This window comes from Mus caroli, unplaced genomic scaffold (genome assembly GCF_978045245.1).
Source record: "Mus caroli unplaced genomic scaffold, Mus_caroli_1 scaffold_2, whole genome shotgun sequence".
NCBI classification, from domain to species: Eukaryota; Metazoa; Chordata; class Mammalia; order Rodentia; family Muridae; genus Mus; species Mus caroli.
In genome coordinates this window covers 59,495,880-59,522,856 of record NW_028227257.1, presented here as the reverse complement: position 1 = coordinate 59,522,856, position 26,977 = coordinate 59,495,880, and the positions used below count along the sequence as shown (strand labels likewise).

The window sequence follows — 26,977 nt, the reverse complement described above, 5'->3', positions numbered from 1 at the left end:
CTATCATGCGCCACCACGTATGGCTGTAATACTGCTTTACAATGCCTTGTACTTATATTACAAGGACTTTTTAAAATTAACTTTTGCATTTGTATGTGTGTGTGTGGGTCTGAAGGTCAGAGGATAATATGCAGGAGTTGATTCTCTCCTTGTACCGCGTGGTCCCAGGGCTGGAACATCAACCACCACACTTGGCAGCAGCTGCCTTTACACTGAGCCTTCCCACCCGTCCCATACTGTAAGTGTGTAGACTTCTGTTCGGCTTGAAATGGCTGTGGTGTCTATTTAACACATCAAAGCGGCCCAGGCTGTCAGGTTCTCCCTCAGTTCCTACCTGTTACAAGGTACAGCTAGCATACCCTGCCTCCTATCCTAAAATTCTCCAGCCCAGAGGCTGTGCTGCCCTTCCCATATATAATCCAGCTATTTTGATTATCTGCTCACTCTCCGCAACCCCTGCTCAAGGCAGGGTTTCCTGTGTACCCTGCCAGTTCTGGAACTCCAAGATCTGCCTGCCTCTGTCTCCCAAGTAGTGGGATTAAAGGTGTGCTCTACCAGTGCCCTGCTACCTGTTTTCTTTTTATCTACACTTAATCCTCCTGGTCTCTTGATCTGGCGCTTCCTCTCCCCTCCCCACTATTCATTCAAGGCTCAGTCTTGTCATGTTCACTCCCCACTCTCCCAAATATCTACATCTGACTACACTCTCCCTTTTATGTAAAATAATCTAAAACATCTAGATTATTTTACTCCTCCACCATACCTAGGAGTAGTAATGTCCTTTCTTTTTTTTCTTTTAAATTCACTGTTTAAAATCAGATACCAACCTAAAAGATTTTCTTAACATTTTAGCTTTTCATTACACTACCCCAATAGGGCATATTTGAGAGAAATGATCACTGATATGCCAAACAAAAAATAAAATAAGTGGCTGGGCAATGGTGGCACACGCCTTTAATCCCAGCACTTGGGAGGCAAAGGAGGTGGATTTCTGAGTTCGAGGCCAGCCTGGTCTACAGAGTGAGTTCCAGGAAAGCCAGGGCTACACAGAGAAACCGTGTCTCAAAAAACAAACAATAATAATAATAATAAGCACCCTTACCTTCCAGTTATACAAATGTCAGTGGTGATATGAAAGGTAACGCCTAAACTATATCACTGAGCAAAGAGTAGTAATAAAACTCTTCTCGCCGGGCGTGGTGGCGCACGCCTTTAATCCCAGCACTCGGGGAGGCAGAGGCAGAGGCAGAGGCAGGCGGATTTCTGAGTTCGAGGCCAGCCTGGTCTACAAAGTGAGTTCCAGGACAGCCAGGGCCTGTCAGAAACCCTGTCTCGAAAAACCAAAAAAAAAAAACAAACAAACAAAAAACCTCTTCTCATTACTCCAAGTCCTCTTTTTTTGTTTGACTTAATTTTAAGAGATATATTTATTCTTTTATTTTGTCTATATGGGTGTTTTGCCTGTCTGTGCATTGTGTACGTGCCTGGGGCCTATGGAGGACTCAGAGTGCTTTGGGTTCCCTGGGATAATTATGAGACACCATGTAGGTGACAGGAACAAACCCAGGTACTCTGAAAAAGCAACCAGTGCCTTTAAACACTGAGTGGTTTCTCCAGCCCCTGAATTTTTATTTTTAAGACAGATCAGAAATACAGGTTGGCCCTCAACTAATGATCTCTCTAGTAATGAAGAGAACTGACTCATGTAAACCGTCCCCTGACTTCCACATACATGCTGTGGCACACATGTATGTACCCCTCCCACACAGTCACTAAATAAATACATCTGATATTTTTAAGAGCAAGGAAAGAGGCTGCTGTAGATGGCTCATTGGGTAAGAGTGCTGGTTGTGCAAGGAGTGAGACCCCAAGTTCAAATCCCCAGCACTCATATAAAAATCCTAAGCACTGGGAGCTAAACTGGGAATTTGCTGGTAAGCCAGCCTAGCTAAAGCAGTGAACTCTAGGTTTAGTGAGAGACCACCTCTTTAGTGACTAAAGAAGAGAATGAAAGATGAAGATACCCAGTGTCTCCCTGGTCCTCCACATGGGCTGACACAGGCAGGTATACGCACACACATCTGCACAAACATGCCATAGACATAGACACATACACAAAAGTTGAAGAAAAAATTCTGAACCTCCAGAAATGTGAAAGTTCTGAGACTTAAGGAATCCACTGCCGGTCAACTAAAGGCAAATACTCTAACTCTGCAGAAGCTGGAGGCCACAGAGACGGCCACACCAGACGAGCTTTGCCAGTCTAGCATCGACTCCTGCTACCCACCTGCTCCACAGCTAAAGAAACCAGACGAAACTAAAGATGTATCCTAGCAAAATTTCAAATATCTCTACCACAGGAGAGAAAAAAACCTCACATATGAGTCCTATCCAGAGAATGCTACTAACTTAGCTATTCTAATGGGGTGCAATGGTATCACACTTTGTATTTTTCTAACATTTAGGGTTACATTAGGAACTGGAGAGAGGGCTCAGCAGTTAAGAGGTCTGATCTTCCAGAGGTCCCAAGTTCAATTCCCAGCAATCACATGGTGGCTCACAACCATCTGTAATGTGGTCTGATGCCCTCTTCTGGTGTGTCTGAAGAGAACAATGATGTACTCATATACATAAAATAAATAAATCTTTTAAAAAAGAGTTACATTAAAATCTCTATATCCTTAAATTTGCCTACTAATGTCTATTATTTTTTCATGAAAATATTGTTCTTAGTATTACATTTTCAGAACATTTGACACATTCCATCAGTCCTTTACAAATACACGACTTCAAACACTTAATCCCAGTCTATAACCTGCCTTTTCTTTCCCTTTTTGTTTGAGACAGTGTAATGGTCTCACTGTACAGCCCAGGCTGGCCTCCTCAAACTTACTACATAACCTAAGCCTGCCTCAAAGTTTTGTTCCTCTTGCCTCAGTAACCAAAGTGCAGTGATTGCAGGTATGTGCCCACATGTGGCACCCTGGCTTCATCCTAATGGTATCGTTCAAACAGACCTTTTAATTTAACACAGGATAATCCATCATTTTCTCTTTTTTTATGAATCATGATTTTAGTGTCATCCAGGGAACTTCTTTGCAAAATCAGATCATAAAGAGTTTTTGTTTTCTACAAAATATATAGGTTTTAAAAAGATCCTATTTAGAAGATTCACCTTATTTTTTATAATGTATGGAGAATAGGTTGAAGTTTATTATTTTGTATTTGAGTGTCTATAGTGCTGGATTGATTTTGGGGGCTTTGCAAGGCCTGGACAAGGTCTCTAGCCCTGAAGTCCACCTCAGCTCCTATGTGGGTCTACTTCTAAAATCCCTTTTCTCTTCCACTATCTGCATGTCTATCCATTTGCCAATGCAATTTTGATTATGCTTTGTACTGGTTTAAAACATTTTCTTCTTTTTTATGCTAATATACCATAATTGACAAATATTTTATGTAAATACAATGATTCCAAATACATATACATTGTGAACTACCTCAGCCAAGCTAATATGCTATATATTATCACACATATTCAATTTTGTTGCTGAGATAGCACTTAAAATCTTATCTGTAGAGCCAAGCAGTGGTGCTACATGCCTTTAATCCAAACACTTAGAAGGCAGAGGCAGGTGGATCTCTGAATTCAAATCCACCTGGTCTATAGACCTAATTCTAGGACAGCAAGGACTATACAGAAAAACCCTGTTCAAGAACAAACAAACAAACAAACAAACAAACAAAAATTTTATCTATAGTTTAAGGGGTTTTAAAAATTCATTCATTCATTCATTCATTCATTCATTTACATTGTTTTGGCAATTCTAGGTCTTTATCTTTCTACAGAAAATGTTTCTGGGAAGTCCAGTGCAGTGGATGTACATCTATAATCACAGCACTTACGAAACAGAGGCAGATGGATCAACAATTTGAGGCTAGCATGGGCTAACAAAGTGAGCTCAAGGGCCTTCTAAACCCCAAATCAAGACCTGGAAAGAGAAAAGAGAGGAACCAAGGTAATTTAATCTGATGCCCTGTTTTTGCTTTGGTTTGCTTTGAGGCAGATCTTACATAGCCCAGGCAGGCTGTAGACCTGACATATAGATAAACATGAGCTTGAATTCCTGACCCTCCTGTGCCTATCTTTCAAGTACTGGGATTACAGGCAAACACTACCATTCCCAGCCTTTGATTCTTTTAATAGTACTCTACATTCTATACTTCAGATCAGAAGTTTTATATATATACATACATATACACACACACACACACACACACACACACATACATATATACTTTTTGAAATTGTGTTTTAATTCAGTCTTCAATTATTTATTACTTAAAAAAACAACAAAACAACAACAACCCCCCCAATCTGATTACTCTCTGTGATCTGACCCCAGGCATTATGCTAAATTGTATATTTTAAGAATTGTGTGTGTGTGTGTGTGTATTCTTTTAGATTTATATACAAACAGAAATAAATTTAATTCTTCTTTTTGTTTGTTTGTGGGTTGCTTTCTCCTTGACCTCAAACTCATGATTTCCTCCCTCTATCTCCTAATATCTGGGAGTTGCAGACATACACCATTCTGCCCAGCTCCTTTTTCACTGCCATTATTTCTTCAGAAACTCTGTGTGTGTGTCTGAGACAGGTCTTACTCTATAACTTCGAGTGACCTGTAATTTGTATGTAGATCATGATGGCTTTGAATCCCCAGAGATCTGCCTGCCTCTGCTTCCTGAGTGTTGGGTTAAATGTATGCATGACCATGCTCTGTTACTTTCCATGTTTTTGTTACTCCAAACTCATTTTCTTCTTCTAGATCTTCTGCTAGATCCTCTGGTGCTGTTATAGGTCAAAGAGGCTGCTCATATTTTTAAACCTCTTTTTCTTCTATTAATTTCTATTGATACATTTTTAAATTTGCTGCCTCATTTGTCATGTCCAATCTATTACGGATCCCATCCATTAAGATTCTCTTACCTATAGAGTATTTCTCAGTGTTGCATATCTCACTTTGTTCTTCTATGGGTCGTTTGTTTCTTTGTTAAGACTTTCTACCATGGGCTTTGAGCATGCAAGGCAAGCATTCTACTGAGATATACCCTAGGCCTAGCTATAAATGGTGAATATGATACATTTGGTTCAACTTGTTGAAAGTGGGTGCTGATTTCATAAGACTAACCAATTTTGAATCTGATTTATAGTGAAAAAAAAAAAACAAACCAATGGCAATATAAAAAAAATCATAGTGCAGGCCAGTACAATCCATTTGTCAGGCAGCATGCTTCCAAAGAGCTCACCATCCCAGCTCCTCTTCTTTTTCACTTTCAGTTACTTATTCCTTCTTAAAAACAAAAACACAAAAATATCTAAGTTCCCTGAAATTCTGAAAGTCCAAGTTTGTCTCGAGCTGAGTGAGAGCTTTGGCAATGAATATTAAAAGGTCTTTTCAGTACAGATGCTTTCTTCATTCTGGTCATTTTTTGAGGTACAATGGAAGAATGATTACCAAATCAGATGAACATGTATGATGCTGCAGAGCTGCCTTCTGCTGGGCTCTGGAGAGGACAGTGCTAGCTAGCTCCAGGTCAACTTGCTCAAGATTGGTCCTGCATAAATAAGTTTCTGGTCTCTTTGTCTCATTTGGCCAAGATTGCAACTATTTTTTATTTTAAAAATCCAGATGCCAGGGGCCCTGGTACCAAGAAGCAATCACTGTTAAGGTACTCAATAGTTTCACTGTGTGAAGCCACACAGAGCCACGTAACAGTAACTTTTATTTGCCTGTTGTAATTGTTATCTCCAAGTCTTTCTGTTAACCTAGGCCTAGTCCTGGAAGCTTCTAGCTTCTGTACAGTCTTACTAGGTCTACAGTGTTTTCAGCCTCTTGAGACTTGCTGCTGAATATGCTCACCCTTTCTAGCTCTTTCTGAACTCTGGCTGGCTGCTTCAACTCAGCTGTTCTGGCTCAAACTCCTCTTCAAGCTGACTGATTCAATCTAGCGTCTCTCAATTTCTGACTGAATTGCTCTGCTTGGCCTTATACTAACTTTGGCATTATGCTCTAATCTTCTGGCTTTTTTATTTTTATTTTTTTTTAAGGAATTGGGGCAAATTTTCTTTCTTTTCATCTCTTTCTTTCTTTCTTTCTTTCTTTCTTTCTTTCTTTCTTTCTTTCTTTCTTTCTGATTTATTGATTTTATTTATATGAGTACACTGTAGCTGTCTTCAGACACACCAGAAGAGAGCATCAGATCTCATTACAGATGGTTGTGAGCCACCATGTGGTTGCTGGGAATTGAACTCAGGACCTCTGGAAGAGCAGTCAGTGCTCCTAACTGCTGAGCCATCTCTCCAGTCCAATCTTCTGGCTTCTTATTCTCTGGCTTGTACTGTCTTAACCTGTGTCTAGTTTGTTCTCTCTCTGCAACCGGTCTCTGTACAGGTAAAACTGCCTCCTTCCCTTTCCTCTCTCTTCTCTTGAGAGTTGGGCATACCCTATTCTGTCAAATCTTTCTCTGATTTGTCACTGTGTTTGCTACTTAATTAGACATCTATTGAGGCCTGGTCTTCTGTTATGCACTGTAATGCTAAATACTGGCCCCAAAGGCCTGGTAGCTGCTATGAACAAGAGAATCTGAACATACACAAGTGATGCTATGTTACCTTGCCCCCCCAAGTTATCCCAGATTGGTGAATAAAGATGCCTACAGCTGGGCAGAAGAGAGCAGGGCAGGGTCTGGGTTCCTAGGGTTGGGGTCTGAGGAGAGACCACAAGGAAGGAGAAGGAGAGGAACAGAGTAAGGTCGCTATGGTATAAGGGATCAAAAGAACTGGCCTTGTGGGCTGGACAGCTGGAGTTGGAACGGTCCATTTGGAAAATGGCAAGTCATAACTCAGGGTTGTTGATAGGGAGGTAAAACTAGTAGCTTAGATAGTGTTTATTTGCCCAGTTTTAGAGCTGACTAAGGTTTATTATAAAATATAAAGGTTGTGTGTTTTAATCTGGAAGGCATGGTAGTGTAAACCTTTAATTTAATCCCAGCACTCGGAAGGCAGAGGCAGAAGCAGAGGCAGAGATAGATCTCTATGAGTTTCAGGCCAGTCTGATCTATATAGCAAGTTTTAAGCCATCCAGGGCTACACAGAGAGACCCTGTCTCAAAATACTAATGATGACGACAACAGCAACAACAACAACAACAACAACAATTAGAAAAGTTACCCTAGATTCGTAAAAAAAATTTTTTGTGCTATTTTATTTATGAGCATAAGTGACTATAAATGAAAAGTTTAAATATAGACAATAGCTGTCCACTAAGGACTTAGTTTTCTTTAAGGGGTTGGCCACTGGGAGTTTGACCATGCTTCAGTGAGTATATGGGCAATACAAATTGGATTTATCTATTTTTCTTCTTTTTTCTTTTCTTCTTTTCTTTGGGGGAAGCCAGAAGGAAAGAGGGGGTGGACCTGGGAAGACTAGGAAGTAAATGTGACTGCATTATGTGTAACTCCCAATTATCAATAAAAAATATTATGTTGGGGGAAAAAAAGAAACTTTCAACTGCCAGGTGGTAGTGGTACATGGCTTTAATCCTAGCACTCAGGGGGCAGAGGCAGGGGGATCTTTGAGTTCCTGGTCTGCAGAGTGAGTTCCCGGACAGCCAGGGCTACGTAGTCTTGAAAAACCAGAGGGAAAACGAACTTAGCACTGGGGAGATTCCTGTAGAGATTCCCAGCCCAGCAGGAAGCATGCTCTCTGGCAGAATCAAGCAGTCTGGGAGAGCAAGAGAATTGCAAGGGAAGGGCTGCTCTGCTCTTCACACACTGGGCCTGAGGATCCAGAGCCACAGAGGACAGCAGGGATTGAAGGGTTCCCCACCCACCCACACCCACCCCATGCGCCACATGCCAGAACCCCAAAAATACGGAGGCTGCTGAGACCAACAGCTTCCACCTGTCCCTCCAGCACACAACATATTAGAACCAGAGAAATCAGAGACCTTCTCCGTTCATAGTTTTATTTATATGTTGCTCTTTTAGGTTTCCAGACTTGTCTTGTTTCTTCACCTAATTTACTATAAGGCATTCTTTCCATACTATACTCTGCGTCCAATCTCATATACTCTCCCCACGTCTCTCCTTTCCTTTCTATTTTGGTTTTTCAAGACAAGGTTTCTCTGTGTAGCCCAGGCTGTCCTGGAACTCAGAGATCTGCCTGCCTCTGCCTCTGCCTCCTGAGTACAGGGATTAAATTCTTTTGCCACTGCAGCCACCACTGCCACCACCACCCAGCTCACCCTCCCTCTTACACCCACACCCTTCTTTTTTCTTTCATGCTTCGGTTCTTTAATTATAAACTTCCATAGCTCCAACAGTCTCTAAAATCTGCAGACTAGCAGCATCCCAACTTCTCCTATATGAACTTGCAAATACACTAATGGAAAGAATATAGCTGATTTAAAAAATAAACCAAGCAAAGAAAGAATTCTAGATGTTAAAGCCCAATGTAATATAATTTACATTAATTACATTAATTGTAGGTAAATTACAATGAAGAACAAGAAAAGCCAAGACAGTGTAACTCCTCCAAAAACCCTACAGTAATGACATTTAGGAAAGGTCATGTCAATCCATATCTGGATATGGGAGGCGTTTAGGACACCAGACAAAACCAGAACCTTGCCCCTATCATATTAAATTATAACAAAGTATGCTGACTACAGCAAGAGAGAAACACAAGCCACATATAAAGCCAGACACCTACAATAATAGACTGTTTAACTGCAACTTTTTAAAACCCAGGAGAACAACCTGGACAGACATATTTTTAATTTTTCTCACCCTTTAAAAATTTACATTTATTTATTTAATGTGTGTAGTAAAGGTGTGAGCACCAGGGCATATGTGTGTTGGTCAGAGGACAACTTGCAGGAGTCGGTTCTCTCTTTTCATTATATGGGACTCTATTATTGAACTCAGGTCATGGAGCTTGGTAGTAAATGCCTTTACCCATGGAGCCATCTCCTTGTCCTATTTTCCAGTTTGGAAAGACAATTACTGCCAATCCAGATTATTACATTTAATAAAGATGTTTGTTATAACTGAAGGAGAAATAAAGGCTCCATGGTAAAACCAGACTAAAGGAATTTATGACCCTAAGCCAGATCTACAAAAAATACTTGAAGGAGTCTACAAACAAACAAACAACAAACCAAATCCATCCATGTAGTACTATAAGTCTTAAAGAGACAAGAAAGGCAAATGATAGGGATAAATATAGGAAAGGAAGATGTCAGAGTATCTATTTGCAGATGACATCACTCTATATATGAGCACCTAAAGACCCACTAGAAAACACTAAGAGCTAATAAACCTTTTAGCAAAGTGGCAGGATATAAAATTAACACACATAGCTATTAGCTTTCCTATATAATAATGACAAATTGAAAAACAAATCAGAGAAACAATTAAATTCATAACAGCCTGCGCTGGTTAGATTTTTTTGTTGTTGTTTTTTGGGGGTGATTTGTTTTGTTGTTTGTTTGTCAAAATAACATAAGCTAAGGTTATCTAGAAAAGGAAAACCTCAACTGAGAAAATGCCTCCAATGAATTGGCTGTAGATGAGGCTGTAAAGCATTTTCTTGATTAATAATTGATGTGGGACGGTCCAACCCAGGTTGGGTTGTTCCATCCCTCTGAAGTGGTCCTAGATGGTGTAAGAAACCATCTGTGCAAGCAGGTAAGCATCGTTGCTCCATGGCCTGAATTCCTGATCCCACTTCCCTTCATGATGGACTGTAAAAGCTGTAAAGTAAAACAAATCCTTTCTTCTACAAGTTGCTTTTGGTAGTGTCACAGTAATAGTCTAGAAACCAAGCAAACAAAGAAAAACAAAAATAACTTTGGAATAAACCTAAGCAAGGATATAGAAGGCCTCTACAATGAAAATACTGTAAAACACTGAAGAAAGAAATTGAGGAAAACAAGATGGAAGGACCTACCACATTCATAGATTTAAAGACTCACTGTAAACATTACTGTCTTTTTTTTTTTTTTAGATTTATTTATTTACTATATGTAAGTACACTGTAGCTGTCTTCAGACACACCAGAAGAGAGCGTCAGACCTCATTTCGGGTGGTTGTGAGTCACCATGTGGTTGCTGGGATTTGAACTCTGGACCTTAGGAAGAGCAGTCGGGTGCTCTTACCCACTGAGCCATCTCACCAGCCCAACATTACTGTCTTACCAAAAGCAATCTACAGATTAAAGTAATCCCCATCAAAATCCCAGTGACTTTCTTCACAGAAACAGAAAAAAAAAATTCTTAAAATGTATTGTCAACCCTAATGAAGGAGACTTGTCTTTGCAACATACAGAGACCATGACATAAAACAACCAATCAAATTCAGAGTTGTAAGGCCCATAACCAATGAATATATTTACAAATAACTCTTAAATTTAAAGTTTTGGGAACATTGTGGAAGAAGAGGCAGAAAGATTTTAAGAGCCACAGGATCTTGCTGTGGTTTTGTGTCTTCCAGTAACGCCAGAAGCTGCACCCATAAAGCCTCACTAATGTGACTGTCTAAACATGCGCTGAGTGAGGGCACAAAGGCATATTAAAGATGCTAGGAGTCGGGGCAGAGGGGAAGGACTCAAGGCCCCAACCCTACACAAAGAACTACAGGCAACTAAGGAATGCTGGGAGTGGGAGAAATAGTCTTCCCCAGGGAAGCACATACCAATTGGTTGTCCAATATCAAATGGTCAGCCCTGAAAACATACATATGTGTAACATTATATAGACTCGGCAATATAGCTGGGAATATATGTAATACATACACATATTTGCATGTAGAAATTAAAGGAAAGAGGCCATGAATTCGACAGAAAGCAATGAGTATATGGGAGAGTTTGGAGGGGAAAAAAGAGAGGGAAGAAGTATATAATCTCAAAAATAAAAGGAAAAATAATTATTTTCAGGCATTCGGAAGGCAGAGAGGTGTATCTCTGTGTTCAAGGACACATGTGTAACAAGAGTTACATATACAGACTTAGTCTTTAAAACACATAATAGACAAAAAATAATAATTAAAAAAAATCTATTTGAACACATACATGAACCCAGATATCCAAAACTCCAAAACAATTCTTCTAAGTATAAAAAATTAATACTGGAAGTATCACTATACTTGATTTCAAATTATACTACAAAAACAGTAATAACAGCATATTAGCCAAAACAAACACAAATACACACAATGCACGCACGCACACACACACACACACACATCAAGAGAATATAATAGAGGACTTAGCTATATAAACCCACACCTGTTTTTGGATGGAGAAGTGTTTTCCTTCATGAGAACAAATGGTGAAAGTGTTGATGAGGTTGTGAGAAGTGTGAGGAGGGTAAACCCTTATTCACTGTAGGTCACAATGCAAACTTGTTCAGCCATTATGAAAACTGCTGTAGAAGTTTCTCAACAAACTAAACTAGGAACACTTTTTTATGACCACCACAGTGTCTCACCACAGAGACACTCGCTCAGCCTTGTTTTCTACTGCTCACATCACAACTCCAAGGAAATGGACAGCCAACACGTCCATCAAGTGAGGAATGGATAATGAAAATGGAGTATGTATACACAATGGCATATATTCAGCTATAAATGTGCAATCATGAAATCTGGAGGCAAGTGAATGGAACTAGAAAATAGTATACTGAGTGGAATATCTCAGGTTCAGAAAGAAAAACACTATGTCTCTCTCATATATGGAACCTAGCTTCCCTAACATATGCACACTTCTGTGAGAGCAAGTACTTACAGAACCAGGAAAACTAGAAAGGACGATTCCAGAGATTCCCTCTGTCGGGAGGTAAGTAAAATGTACTTGATTCAAGTAAAAACACAAGAGGAATTCTAGAGAGGAAAGGGTTAAGTGGGGAGGAGATGAAGGGTGATGAGGGAGGAGAGAGAGCAGGAGATGGTAGTCAACCGAAATACATGAAAAAGCCTCAAGGAAATCTGATCCATAATGAGCTGATCTCTCTCTCTCTCTCTCTCTCTCTCTCTCTCACACACACACACACACACACACACACACACACACACATACACACACAATTTAATGAGGCTGAAAATAGTTGAGAGCTTGCTGATCTTGTACCAGACTAGAATTTAGTTCCCAGTGCTGGCATAAGGTGGCTCACAACTACTTATAACTCCACTTCAGGAGATCCAATGCTCTCTTCTATCCTCTGTGACTACTAACACACATGCACATGTGCACACATATGCAAGCACAAGTATTCACACTCACACAGATAAAATAAATCTTTTGAAAATTTTAAGGAATTTCAATGGAGGTGCCTATTCTGTGTTGAGTGGATAAAGATGTTCCCAGAAACCACGTATCATTAAATAAAAATCCCAGTGCCAGAGATAGGCTACCTCTTGACAAGTTGCTGGTCAAGAAAGCTCCTGAAACCCCCCTCCTCCCCAAATAGTAAAAGTTATTGCCACTATTGGTAGCTGCCCACTAGAACCACATGGCAAGCCCTTATAGCCAAAGATGTAATTAGCTTTGCACACAAGACATACAGAAATCAAGCTAGAACTGGGCTGGAAAGCTTCCTCCCTACTAGGTAGCCTTCACAGTGCTGGAAGCAGCTATGCAGGCTGCTAGGAGAGCACTGTCACCAACAGTCTTCCCGAGGGGTGGACCCTGTGCAGTAAGACCGACTGGCCAGGCAAGCTGAGATCACTGATACAAAAGTGGCAAGTCTGTTATCACTTTATTAAGAATTGTGGGGCTAGAGGTATGGCTCAGTGGTTAAGAGCACTGGCTGCTTTTCTAGAAGACTTGGGTTCAATTCTTTGAGCCCACGTGGCAGCAAACAACTGTCATAACTCCTGTCCCAGGGAATCCAACACCAAACCAAACCAAACCAAAACAAAACAAACTGTGCCAAGCTGGGCATGTGTGATGGTGCATGCCTTTAATAGCAGCACTAGGGTGGCAGGGGCAGGAAGATCTTGAATTTGAGGCCAGCCTGGTCTATAAAAGTCCAGGAGAACCAGGGGTTACCCACAGAAACCATGTTTCAAAAAAAACCAAAATAAAATAAAATAATAACAATATAGAATAGTGTTATATGAGTAACAGACCATTTTAGATCAGATTTAACACACATTCCACAGGAAGGATTTCACATCTGGTACTGTCAGCTAGGTCAAGAGCCTGTGGCTAAGTCTTAGCAGGGAAGCTGGTTTTGGTTTTTTTTTTTTTTTTTGCTAAAAGGACATGATGTGCCAGTCAATGCCACCCTTTAAACAACTGTTTGTGTCTACAGCTTAGTGCTGCTGTCAGCTCTACCCAGGGAAGCTGCCTTTTTGCCATGGAGAGCCAGGTATAGTACTCATCAGTAATCCCATCAGTTAGGTGGGAAACAAGAGGATCAGCGGTGCAAAATCATCCTTGGCTACATAGATCAAGGCCAGCATGGGACACAGGAGGCTAGGCTTACACACTGGATCCATTCCATGCCACATCATGCCACCAGCAAAGCAAATGTCTATCAAAACATCCTCAAAAAGAAGTTGTGAAGCATAAGCACTGCAGAAGGCTTACATTAGGTGGTCCTTGATCCTTGTTACTGAAATATAGACCAGAAGATTAAAAACCTATGCATTTGTGGAAAGTAAGGGGTCTGAGGAATAGGCTTCATATAGGCATAAGCTCACAAAAAAACATTTTAGATAGTAACTTTAAATGATAAAATGAAGAACACAAATGCCTAACAGTTTCTCATAAAACAAGCTCCAGTGACAGTTTTACTCATAAAACCTATTAAACTAATCTCTAGGCTTTATCACAATGTAATATTACTAAATCAAGGCCAAAGTCACCAGAGGTCCTGAAGTGGCAGTGTCTCCTGTCTCACAGGACCATGACAGACCAAGGGGATAGACTGGTGAGGCTGCACTGACTGGGCTAAGCAGCTGCTGCTATCTATGCCCTATGGACTCATCACTAAGAGGCAATCACTTAGGCTCTGCAGCCCTGGGAGAGGCAGTCCAGGAGCACGCATCCGTGGCTTCTACATTGAGCTGAGAACAATTGGGGAGGAAAGGGGGAGGGGTGGGACTGAGAACATGAACGAGACATCCTTTTCTTTGTTTTTCCTTTTCTGAATCTTTGTTTTTTAGTAGTGACAATGGGGGCTGAGTGATCTAAGATTTTCCTGATGTACTGTCCCTTGGGAAAGCTAAATTTGAGCTAAAAACGAGTTTGAAAGATTTATAGTTAAACTACCAGTAGAAAAACTCTGACTAGAGATCTTAGGACAAGGAGGAATGGTTATCAGCCTTATGTAACTTTGATATTAGTAATACAACAGTGCACCATGAAACACACCACAGAGATGACAAGACACTAGCAACAAATTCAGGGTTTTGCATGACTATCAGATTGACATCAGAAAAAATGATTTGTCCTTAGTAGTAAGAATATAGGTACTTGGGTAGTAAGATCAACTTCAAAAGTGATGAGCTATGCTCTGAAACTACTTAATGAGAAAAAAAAACAGCCTTACTTATCATTTTTAATCCACCTTGCAGCATGACTTGAAGACAGCTTCCATAATGTGACTCATGATTGTTTAACACACAAAGGCAAGTGCAGAAATGTCTCAGAGGTTTTTATGATTGGTTCAAAGGAAGATGCAAATGTTACCACAGCACTTTCTAGAACAGTAGGGTGACCCTAATTGTCTCTTACCCTTATTGTGAAAAGCTCAATTAAATTACTCTAGCAATCATACATTTCTATTATAAAATAAAGCCTTCAACACAAACATACTCAGTGTGTTTATAACTAGCTAACACCAGAGTAGTCCATTAGTATAGAGAATTTAACCAGGGAAGATCGAAACACTTATAAACTATCATCCAAAACTTCACTGCATATCATTCAAAACAACTCACCTTGCAGTTTCTTCAACACAGCAACCTCCATCTTCAGAACCTGCTTTGGCTGCTGAGCTGACTCCACCTTCAGTGCCACATTCTCCCTGGTGAGCATGTCCAAGGCATCGTAAATTTCTCCAAAGCCCCCACCTCCAATCTTTCTTAACTGCACAGAAAACAAAACAAAAACACACTCAAAATTATGCAAAGATTCTAACTGGAAGCCAGTTCATCTTTTAAATGTAGAAAACATGTAATTTTATTCCATTCCTACTTTATGATAAATGATTTCAATATTGTTAAGTCATTTATACAGCAAGAAAAACACACAGAAACATACAGAAGATGATATTAACACTGTCCTACAGATTTGTCTACATAAAGCAATGAAATAATTTCAGTTATAAATAATTATTAAAGATCTACAGCTAGCATCAAAACTGTCACAAAAGCACAGTGTTTAAGTAGTCATTTGCAGCCTTTTTAAACAATGAAGTCGTTTTGGCATTTAAAATCTTATATAGGATCAATCTAGTCTAAGGGTAAAGAGGGAGGTTAGGATGAGCAGCCAGCACTCAATCTTGCACTCCCATCTCTGTAGCAGGACTAACAGGATCCACACAAGCAAAGAGGGGTTCTACACTCTCTCAGAGAACACTGCTATCCATCTACACTTCAAAAGAAGCTGTAATCAACATAATGCTTTCATCAACACCTTAAATGCTAGCTTAATTGGAGAACATCAGAATACTGGAGTATCATAAATAGGTTCTGAAATCTAAGCACAATTGGACTTGAAAAGGGCTCTGAAATTCTGAGGTGAGTAATGTGCAAGTAGTGATAAGCAAGATGTGCCAAGAAGCCAGTCTTCTACTTCCTAAAGCTATGTCTTCTTATAATATCAGCAAACCTTAAGAATGTGATGTAATGTATGAAATTATCACCAAAGGCATGAGGCCCAAGAGCCTAATCCTTCCAAGAGGCTCATGCTCCTGTCATGCCCTACTTCCTTCTCCACTAGCATTTTCACTGAGTACTGCATCTATGCTCTATCCCTCTGTCCCTTTCTTCCTGTGGCACAAAGGGATCACACCCATAGCCCTATGCACTACACAACTGAAGTACATACCCTTTAGGCCAATTATCATCTGAATTTCTATGAAAATTATTTGTTTATCTTTCCAATTAGCAAATTTATCAAGCCATACCTTGGATTATCACTGTCTCTTAAATCATGGTGAGTAACGTTTTGGTTCTGTTTTGGAGATGAGATCTCTATGATGTAGCCTTGGCTGTTTTGGAACAGTGTAGACCAGGCTGGCTAAAACAGCATTCAGCATCATGCTGGGAGGTCTTGTTTTCTTCGGCTGGGATTAAGAATTGGTTGGCTGGCCTGCCTCAAACAGTGACCTTGAACTCCTGATACTCCTGCCTGCACCTCTAAGAGCGAGGACTATAGGAATGTGCAGCACATCCAGCTTCATGTTTGCTTAACTCTTCACTGCCAGTATCCTGCTTCACCACACACAAGGCTTCTTCAAAGAGAGGCCACTTAACTTATTTCTTTACATAGTGCTTAGCAAAGTCCTAACTATATAATTAGAGCCTAATTACAGTGTTTGCTTTGCATGCTCAGACCACAGCTATTTTAAATTTGTTTGGTGATGAGAGGGGAGTAAGATAAGGAACTACAGGGTGAGAGCAGAATGGAACCAGGTTCCAGAACTATACAGTCAAATGTGCCATTCCTTGTGGGGCTCTAGCTGCTACTTGTGGTTCTTTGTATGTTGTCCACGAAATAAAACCTAATGCAAACTTAAAAACTAAGCTGTGCTGAAAGATGAGGCTGGGAGGCTCACCTAAGCCCAGGTATTCAGGGACAAATAGGACAACATAAGACTGCTTCAAAGCAAACAAACAAAACACAATAAGCACTAAGGGTATGTTTTTGTAATTTTGATTGGCAACTTATTATTTGATGACACAAAAGAACTTTAAGTAAATGACAGTATTTCTTTAAAAAAAATCTATGTTGATTGTTTAGTCTATTCCTATTATGTCATTTGAACAATAGTAGAATAATAATTTTTTTAACCTTGACAAAGCTCTAAGATACCTTCATTTGTTCTGAGACATTAACTAACTCACAGGTAACATAGTATGCTGAGGGCACATACATTAAAGACAACAACTAAAGTATCTCTCGTTCCCATCTTCTTTAATATGAGGTACAGAAAACTTTTCGTATTGCACAAGGAAATGTAACCTTGACACACCCTTGTCAAGAAGTAGTGTCTGGGGATATATAATTCATGGTAGAGGACTTCTTGTCTAGGACATATATTACAAAGCACTGGGTTCAATCTTCAGCACTGGCAAAAATTAAAAATAAACTTGAAGGCATAGAATCTGGTTTCCCACTTCCTTAAATATGACTTAAAAACAGACACCATGCCTGTTCTGAAGAGAGCCCTAAACCAGCTTGTTAGCTTCTATTTTCTATGTCTAAAAAAGCAAATCAAACATAGAACATGTGTTTATATCTTTGGAAGTCATACACACAGGAGATTCCCTAGAAAATGAACTACCAGATTAGAAAAATTAGAGCACTAGCAAATCCAAGACATCAGAACATTTCTAATCTTGGGGTGTGAGGTTGGTTGGTTGGTTGGTTTGTTTTAAGAAAGTGTCTCACTATGTAACTCAGGCTAGTTTTTTTGTTTGTTTGTTTTTTGAAACAGGATCTCTCTATATAGCCCTGGTTGTCCTGGAGCTCCGGATGTACACCAGGCTGGCCTCTAGCTCACTGAGATCTGCCTGCTCTGCTTCCCCAGTGCTGGGATTAAAGGCATGTACCACCATACCTGGCTCATGCTGGTCTTGAACTTTCAGTACTCCTCCTTCCCCAGGCTCCTGAGTGCTGATACAACTAGCCAGTGTCACCTCACCAAGCTGTCACTTTATTTATAATCAATTTCTATCACAGTACTTAATATACTGTTCTCATCAAAATGATACACCTGACTTTTATAAACAATTATCAACTGTTAGAATCTTCCTGCATGATTATGAAATGATTATTTTTTAATATTGGGTCAAGAAAAATTTCCAAGTTTACTGATCTAGCTAATCAGTAACATTTTTTATTAGGAGAAAAAAAAAAGGGTGACAATGAATGTAACTCAGTGTTAGAATATGTACTTTCCAATACTTTGAGGCCCTGGGTTCAAACCCCAGCACTACAAAAAAAAGTTGCTACCAGGCTAGCAGGATGGTCATTGGGTAAAGGCACCTGCTGCTTAGTCTGAGGATCTGTTCGATGTCTGGATCCCACATGGAAAAAGAGAGCTGATTCCCACAAGATGTCCTATGAACTTCCACAGGTGCACAGACACACCTAACTCCTTACACATACACACAAATAAGTATAAAGTAATAAAAATATTTTAGAACTACTGACAGATTCTTTTCCTTAAAGAGTCTCTATTTTCTTAATAGATTTAAGGAAACACTAAAACAGAGTTAAAACATATAAGACAAAACTTTAGTTTACAAAAGACTGAATAAAAATAAAGATGTAATTATTCAAAACAAAAAATAGGTCCTTTAAATAAGTAGTCAGTGGGAGGATATATTCCAGGTCTAGGACAAGAAAGCCATTAAAAGGCCGTTAGGGAGAGGCAGGAGTCTCTATGTTGCCTAGCCAGTGCTGCTTGGGTTCCATCCCTAGCACTAGAGGACTGTTAGGAAGGCAGTGCATACCTATAACTCCAGAATGTGGAAGGCTGAAACTGAGACAGCAGGACTGAGCTAAAAGCCAGCTGGGCTACACAGTGACATCTTATTCCAAAAAAGCAAACATTGACATAAAATAAAACAAAATTAAAGGTCTATTAGAATCTGTGGTGTTTGAATGAGAAGGCCCCGATAGGCTCATATATTTGAATACTTGATCTCCAGTTGGAAGAAATGTTTGGGAAGGATTAGGAGGTATGGTCTTGAAGGTGTGCCACGGGGGCAGGCTTTGAGGCTTCAAAAGTATGCCATCATTCCCAATTTTAAGACATGAGCTCTCAGCTCTTGGAATGGTAATATATATTCTGTGCCATACTATATTCTAAATACATAATTTGATTTTTGAATTTACAGGATATTATAGTTAAGAGAGGCCTTAAGTCTCTCAGAAGAGACACAGACTTTAAACTTTAAAATGGTGTGGAGACTATGAGACACTATGTGGACTTTTGAAGTTGGACTAAATGTATTTTTGCATAATGATAAACCACAAGCCTGTGAGGGCCAGGGAGTGGAATGTGATGGTCTGAATGAGAATGTCCCACATAGGCTCACAGATTTGAATATCTGGTACCTAGTGGGTAGAAGTATTTGAGAAGAATTAGGAGGTATAGCCTAATTCTCTGAGGTTTCAAAAGACTAATTCCACTCCCAGTGTGCTACTCTCTGCCTCCTGCTTACAAATCGCATCAAGATGTGCACTCCAGCTGTTCCAACCACCATGCCTTTGCTTTACCATCATGGTTTCTAATCCTCTGAAACTGTAAGTCCAGTTAAATGCTTTCTTTTATAATTTATCAGTCATGTTTTATTTCTCATAGGAACAGAGAAGTAACTAAGACAGAGGCTTCTTAATGGGTGTCGCCTTAATCAGATAAAAATAATCTGAAAGTCTGTAAGGACAGCAACTACAAAGAACAAAACACATCAAATGGTGTGTCTGTGTGCATTCACACATGCATGCACCTGGGTGAATGCCTGACAAGGTGCACAAGTGGTGGTCAAAAGACAGCTTATGGGAGTCAGTTCTCTCCTTCCACCATGTGGGATCCTGAAGTGAAACTCAGGTACTCAGGCCGGAGGAAAGTGCTTTTATTAGCTGGCTCATTTCATTCTATTTACTTTTAGGTTTATTTTTTACATTTTACGTGTATCAGTGTTTTGTCTGCATGTTTGTTTGTGTACCATGTGAGCATCTGATGCCCTCAAAGGTCAGACGATAGCAGATAGTATCAGATCTCTAGACTTGGAGTTATAGATAGTTGTGAGCCACCTTGTCGGTGCTAGAAACTGACCCTGGGTCCTCTGCAAGAGCAACAAGTGCTGTTATCCACTGAGCTATCTCTCTAGCACCAGCTTCCTTGTAAGCTAGTTCCACTCTATAGCCCAGGCTGACCTAGGACATACCAATAGCTAGCCTCAAACTCATGAATGATCCTCTTGCTTCAGCCTCCTCAGTACTGGAACTACAGGCATAAGATAGTAGGCAACTCTGGAATGCAATCACAATTTTTTCTTCTTTTTCTACCGCCCTCTCTGTGTCTCTTCTCTCTTCCCTTCCCTCCCTATACCCTTTTCTCCACTCCAAGGGTGCCTAGGCTACCACACAATTATGTGGTGCTGGGATCTAATCAAGAGCCTCACTGCTAAGTAAGCATTCTACCAATCACAATGCATTCCCAGCTCTCACAATTCAGTGAGCATACTAAACAGAAAACTCTTAGTGCTCATTTGGATTTTAGAAAACTAAGGGAAAAATAGTCTTTTATTTTACTTTCTTAAATAAACTGTATCTCCAAGTAATCAAATAGTGAATGATAGCAAGTCTTTATAGATATACTTGTTAATAAACAAAAGAATTATAGAATACCAATGATTTGCTATCTGTAATGAAGTAGTTGACCTAGGTAATGATCATCAATACATACGTCACAAAAAGATACATAATAATACATTATTTAGGTCTATTAGTGAAAGATCACAAAATATTCATTAAAAAAATTTCTAGGGGTATGTCTCATTAGTAGAATTGCCTAAATTATGCAAACAAAGCCTTGGTTCTAATTGCCTGTATCATAAAACAAAGGAAAAACTCTGTAGATGCTCACATTAAAAAAGTAAGTCTTTTTCTTTTAAAGATACATAATGATATAAGAACAATTCAAAATATATTAGGAGAAACAAGATTAAACATCCTAACTAGAAACTGTGTTGCCTAAATCTAATTATGTACATGTTGAGGATGGAAACAAGAAAAGGCAGGTCACTGTACTTTCAAACTCTCTAATTTGTTTTTTCCTCAAATACACTTTTATTTATAATATTAGCTACAGTAAGTCAGGAAAATTTGGAACTTTTGAAACAAGTCTATGAAACAAGTCACAGGAATAAAAGTCAAAATGCCTGCTTTAGGCAGATAAGCAACACAGGTGTTATTCCTTTAAAATGTTCCTTTTCATTGGACTACCAAAGCTTCTTACCAAACATTCTTGTTAGCCTCCCACCCTTCCCCTGTCTCCCTTGTCCCGTCTTCACTCTAGACTTACCACTTTCCATCTTTCTTTGACCAGGATTCCAACACTGAGGATATCTGGCTGCTCTCCTCCTCCACTCATTGCAAAACCCTGATGAGGTAAAACAGCTACACAAGCATCTAGCTCCCAAGGGTGGATTCCATTTAACCTAAAACAAAAGAAACAGAAGCAACAGAGCTAATTAACACAGATAATATTCTAGCCTCAAGAAGCCTACTGATTCTATACATTATCATGTTGCTTCTTCAGAAGGATAGGGGACTCTCTACAACTACATTCGACAAACTCTGTAATTCACATGGTCTTTCCAGTACAGATGACCAGCCATCACAAAGACATAGTGCATATATTTACATAACTGAAATAGCAGAGTAAGCATGAGGGTCAAATGGCAGTTGACCCATTAGGACCATTTTCCTGAGTACACAACATTACCAGAGAAAAAGGCATGGTAGCCAATTTACAACATTTTATATGGTTTTGATCCTAGGGCCCCGAGCATGTTAGGCAGGCAGGAGCTTACCACTAAGCTATATCCTTAGCCTTTTTATTTTTTAAGACAGGCTCAAATTGTTCAGGCTCCTGTACAATCCTGTACAAATCCTGTAACCAAAGATGGCTTTGATATTGTAGTTCTTCTGCTCAGCCTCCCAAGTAACTGTATGTATCACAGCATCTGCTACCAGACCCAGCAACAGCTTACATGTAACAGGTTTAGCATACAATTTAACATCATTAAAGCCATCATTAATATTTTGTTAAATACATTTGCTCACTTTTCATGTGTGTGAGCATGTATGCAAATATAGAAGTCAGAGGAGAACTTATAAGAGTCAGTTCTGTTCTTTTACCATATAGGGTCTAGTAACTAACCAAGTTGTCAGGATTGGCAGCCAGCTTTACCTTCTGAAAAATCTTGCCTATATCTTACAAAATGCACTTCAAATGCATAAGAATTAACAAATGTATGAAGAAAAAGGCTTTGACAAACCACTAAAACAATACATTTTTAAAAAAGAAAAACAGCAAAAGAACAGTAGCTCTAGGAAAACAAAGAACAAAACATACAGCCTAATAGACATGGAAACTATAATGTATCCCACAAACAAGAGAGAAAAACATCCAATTGACTTTTTAACATGTTGTATGTGTGGACGCCACAAATCCAACCTGGATGTCATCCTCGGTGTACTGCCTAGTTTTATGTCAAGCTGACACAAACTTGGCTGCTCTCAGAGTCGTCAGAGAGGAGAGAGCCTCAACTGAGAAAATGCCTCCAATAAAATCCAGCTGTAGGCAAGCCTGTTAGGGATTTTCTTAATTTGTTGATTGGGGAGGACCCAGCCCATTGTGAATGGAGCCATCCCTGGGCTAATGGTCCTGGGTTCTATAAGAGAGCAGGCTGAGCTAGCCTTGGGAAGCAATCTGGTAAGCAGTATACTCCTCCATGGCCTCTGCATCAGCTCCTGCCTCTAGGTTCCTGTTCTGCTTGAGTTCCTGTCCTGCCTTCCTTTGATGATGAACTGTGAAGAGGAAACAGGAAGCTGAGTAAACCCTTCCCTCCCACACTTTGGTCATGGTGTTTTATCGCAGCAATAGCAACCCTAAGTCACCCGGGAACATCACCTATGAGTCAGAGTCTCAGTGGTCTAGAGCTCACTGATTGGTTGGCCAGCAAGCCCCAGACATCCTTGACTCTCCCTCCCCAGTAGTGGGGCTAAAGGAAAGAATTACCACACCCAGCAGTTTTATTCAGGTTTGGATATTAAACAGGGATCCTGTGCTTGAGAGGCAAGTACTTTACCAACTGAGCTGTCTTCTTAATCCAAATATTGTTAAGAGAAAAAAGCAAGATGAAAAAAAAAGGGTATGTTATGCTGCCTTTGTGTAAAATTACACTAATTGCTTTTATTTAAAAGAGAGAAGAAAAAAAGGAAATTAAGCCAAAAGGCAATGAAATGGTTCTTCGTAACAGTAAGGAACATTTTCAGTAAAGGGCCAGAAAGCAGATATTTTAGCCTTAACTACCCATATAGTCTATCATAGCTACTCTAATCTACTAAGCCAGACAAAGGCCATCCTCAGCTACATATCAAGTTCAAGGATAGCCTAGACTACATGAGAGAGAGTGAGTGAGTGAGAGAGAGAGAGGGGGAGGTGGAGGGGAGGGGGAAGAGGGGAAGAGAGAGAGAGAGAGAGTGAGAGAGAGTGTGTGTGTTTCACTTCCTAGCACATGAACAGCAGCTAACAATTATCCTAAGTTCAGCTTCGGGGGAATCTGATTCCCTCTTTTGGCCTCAAAAGAACTTGAGATAATGAAGACCATATAGGTTTTCCAAAATACATTAGATCTAAAACAATAAACCAACTTGACCTTTGAGCCAGCAAGATAGCTCTGTGGTGACATGAGTTTGATTCCTGGGACCCACATGATGGGAAGAGAAAACTGACTCCTGCAATTTGTCCTCTGACCTCCATACAAGGGCAGTGGCAGGCACACAACACACACACTTGCAGGAATGCACATTAGCCCCTCCCCCCCCATACTTTTAAAACTTTAACATCAGTTTCTAGCAATCCCTCTCATTCCTAACTGCAAACAATACCAACCTATTTCCTACTTCTCTTCTTAGCCAAGAGTGAGTCTCTTTCAATAGGCACTTGATCTTACCGGTTTTACAATTCTGAGGGAGAAAAAAAAGATCCAGTTTGAGGTAAAAGTTAATTAACAAACATACTTAGCATTGAACTGTTTTCTTCAAAATGCTTAAGAAGGCAAATATGTATATTTTACTACAATAAAAAAATAAAATTTAAGTAGGGAGTGGTGATACACACCCTTAATCCCTGAACTTGGAAGGCAGAGGCAATGAAATCAGGTCAAGGTCATCCACACCTATAAAGTGAGTTTGAGGCCAACACACACACAAAATTACTTTGTTGTTGTTGTTGTTATTGTTATTGAAACAGGGTTTTTCTCTGTGGATCCTTGGCTGTCCTGGAACTCACTCTGTACACCAGTCTGCAGACTGGCCTTGAACTTGAGATCTGCCTGCCTCTGCCTCTGCCTCGGCAGTGCTGGGATCAAAGGTGTCCACTACCACCACTACCACTGAAAGGAAATAAAACTTGAGACCTGTGATTCATGTAATTTATGTCAAATAGCCTAAAGAGTTGTTTGTGAGCTTTGAAACCTCAGGCTGAGAACATAGCAGAACAGGCCAGAACAGGCCTGGGCAGGCCTGTCGTTAAGACATTACTGAGGCTGCTTAGCAATAAAGATAAAGAGAAGGACATGCCGGACTGGCCTGGTACCTCCCTATCTCCCACCCTTCTGACCTAAGTTAAATGTTAACGGGCTGCTAATGTTTAAATGAACCAATCATGTGAAACGGCAGCCAATTCCTCCCTGCTGATGTTTAAATGAACCAATCATGTGAAACCTCGCCAATTCCTCCCCCAGCCCCACCCCTTTTCTATAAAAACCCCTAGCTTCCAACCCTCAGGGTCGAATCCACTGTCTCCTGCATAAGATACGGTTCGACCTGGAGCTTTGCCATTATGGCTCCGCCATATGGACACCTCTGTCTCCTGTGGGAGATACAAGTCAGCCAGGAGCTCCGTCATTAAACTACCTCATGCTTTTACATCAAGATGGTCATCTGTTCCTGATTCTTGGGTGCACGCCAAATCAGGAATTGAGTGGGGGTTTCCCCACTAGGTTCTTTCACCACCACTACCCAGCAATAAAGATACTTCTAAAATATCTCCCGATTACCTCAATCTCCTGCTACTGATCATTTCCCTCCCTTGATGTTGGGGGCTGGATCTAGTTTCTTGCCTCTAATTAAAACAGCAAAAGATAATTCCTCTCTGTCTCTCCTTGTTTGCTTGCTACCATGAAGCATCCACCCTATTATTCCCATGGAAAGGTCCACTTGGCAAAAAACAAGCAGCTTCTAGAACATTTCACAGTTCTGGGAACAACGGGTATCAATAGCTAGCAAGGAACAGTCCCATCAATCTAACAATTCTCAAGTCACAGAGCCTCCCATCACTAGCAGAGATAACTTTTTTTTTTGGTTTGGTTTTGTTTTGTTTGGTTTTGGTTTTTTCGAGACAGGGTTTCTCTGTGTAGCCCTGGCTGTCCTGGCACTCACTTTGTAGACCAGGCTGGCCTCGAACTCAGAAATCCGCCTGCCTCTGCCTCCCAAGTGCTGGGATTAAAGGCGTGCGCCACCACGCCCGGCTTGTTTTGTTTTTTTGAGACACAGTTTCTCTGTATATCCCTGGCTGTCCTGGAACTCAGAAAACAGCCTGCCTCTGCCTCCCAAGTGCTGGGATTAAAGGTGTGTGCCACCACACCCAGTAGGCAGAGCAAACTTAAATCCTTCCTCTGCTTTACCCTGTGATGGCTGAAGTCTACTCTGACTACTGCCTATAACCCACCCTGATGAAGTCCCAGCACTTGGGTTATACCCAAAATTCTGACGAATAGACATTGAGAGAGAAATGTTTTTAAATCCCAGGTCCTGAAAGGGGCACAGTGACACACACACTAAAGCCAAGACAGGAGGATCTTGAAGGTGGCCTGGAGTACAAAGTCAGACTCCAGCAAAAGGTAACAATTTGTCAGGCTTCAAATGTATGAGGCAATAGCTTCCCAAAGTGCACAATTACAGGTTCCTTTTCAATTCTACATCACAGATAACTGAAACTCTATGTAACATGCTATAAAAACAATTAAATTAACTATGCTGTACTCTTTTTTTTTTTTATTAATACTAATACCATAAAAATGTCAGAGCAATAATACTATTTCCTTCAAGAGAATTATTGAATAATTTCCTTCCTGGCAATATCCTTTTGTTTGTTTTATTTTTTTGAGACAGTCTCTCTCTCCCTCTCTACATAGCTGTGGCTGTCCTGGAACTCACAGGTAATAGTCTTAATGACCTAAAATAGGGAGTAAATCTCATGGTAATAAATTCTGACAGTGATACTAAATCTGGATGTGTTGACAAAACAGACTCAAAGAGAATCAAATATGGATGGAACATGCTAAGTGAAGACCAACTTGTGAAAGAACAAGTGGTTTTAAAAAATCATTTGAAACATTTGCTAAATAGCAAATGACTGGGGGGAAAATAGCAAATTAGTGTCTTTGTTATGGTTTTTAGGCATCCAGGAGTGATGCTAGAGTATATGAGAGTTCTATATGATCTGCAGGGAGGAGAAGGAGACTGTGACACACTGGCCAGACCTGAGATTATAGGACATCAAAGCCCTCTTCAACAGTGACACACTTCCTTCAACAAGGCCACACCTACTAATGGTGCCATTCTCTATGTGCCAAGTACTCAAACACACTTTGGAGCCTAACCTATTTAGTCCACCACAGTAAGTAAACTCTGACATCATCAGTCACAGAACAAGAAAATGAATACAAAAAGTTTTACTTCAGAAATTAGCAAAACCTTGCAGTGAACCTACTATCCTCTAACTCTAGAGATGCTCCAGGACAGAAGTTAAGGACAGACTACTTAGATTGTTGGTATTACTTCTCTTTGCCTCATTTTCTTATCTATTAAAAACAGAAATAGGTTGTGTGATGGTTTGTATATCCTTGAACCAGGGAGTGGCACCATCTGAAGGTGTGG

The 26,977-nt window shown here is 40.1% G+C and overlaps 1 protein-coding gene across 9 annotated transcripts in view; it reads right to left on the bottom strand.

The window, feature by feature from the left end:
- Positions 1 to 26,977, bottom strand: part of Ttbk2 (tau tubulin kinase 2) — a 124,447-nt gene that overhangs the window by 72,335 nt on the left and 25,135 nt on the right. For 6 of the 9 annotated variants that reach the window (XM_021155967.3, XM_085834532.1, XM_085834533.1 and 3 more), the window contains 3 exons: positions 23,928 to 24,001; positions 21,330 to 21,465; positions 15,007 to 15,154 (listed from right to left, as the gene is read on the bottom strand). In XM_021155967.3, the coding sequence (XP_021011626.1) occupies positions 15,007 to 15,154; positions 21,330 to 21,465; positions 23,928 to 24,001 (358 nt within the window). The remainder of the gene's footprint in view (positions 1 to 15,006; positions 15,155 to 21,329; positions 21,466 to 23,927; positions 24,002 to 26,977) is intronic. The other 3 variants (XM_021155971.3, XM_029470485.2, XM_085834535.1) reach the window with 1 other exon arrangement.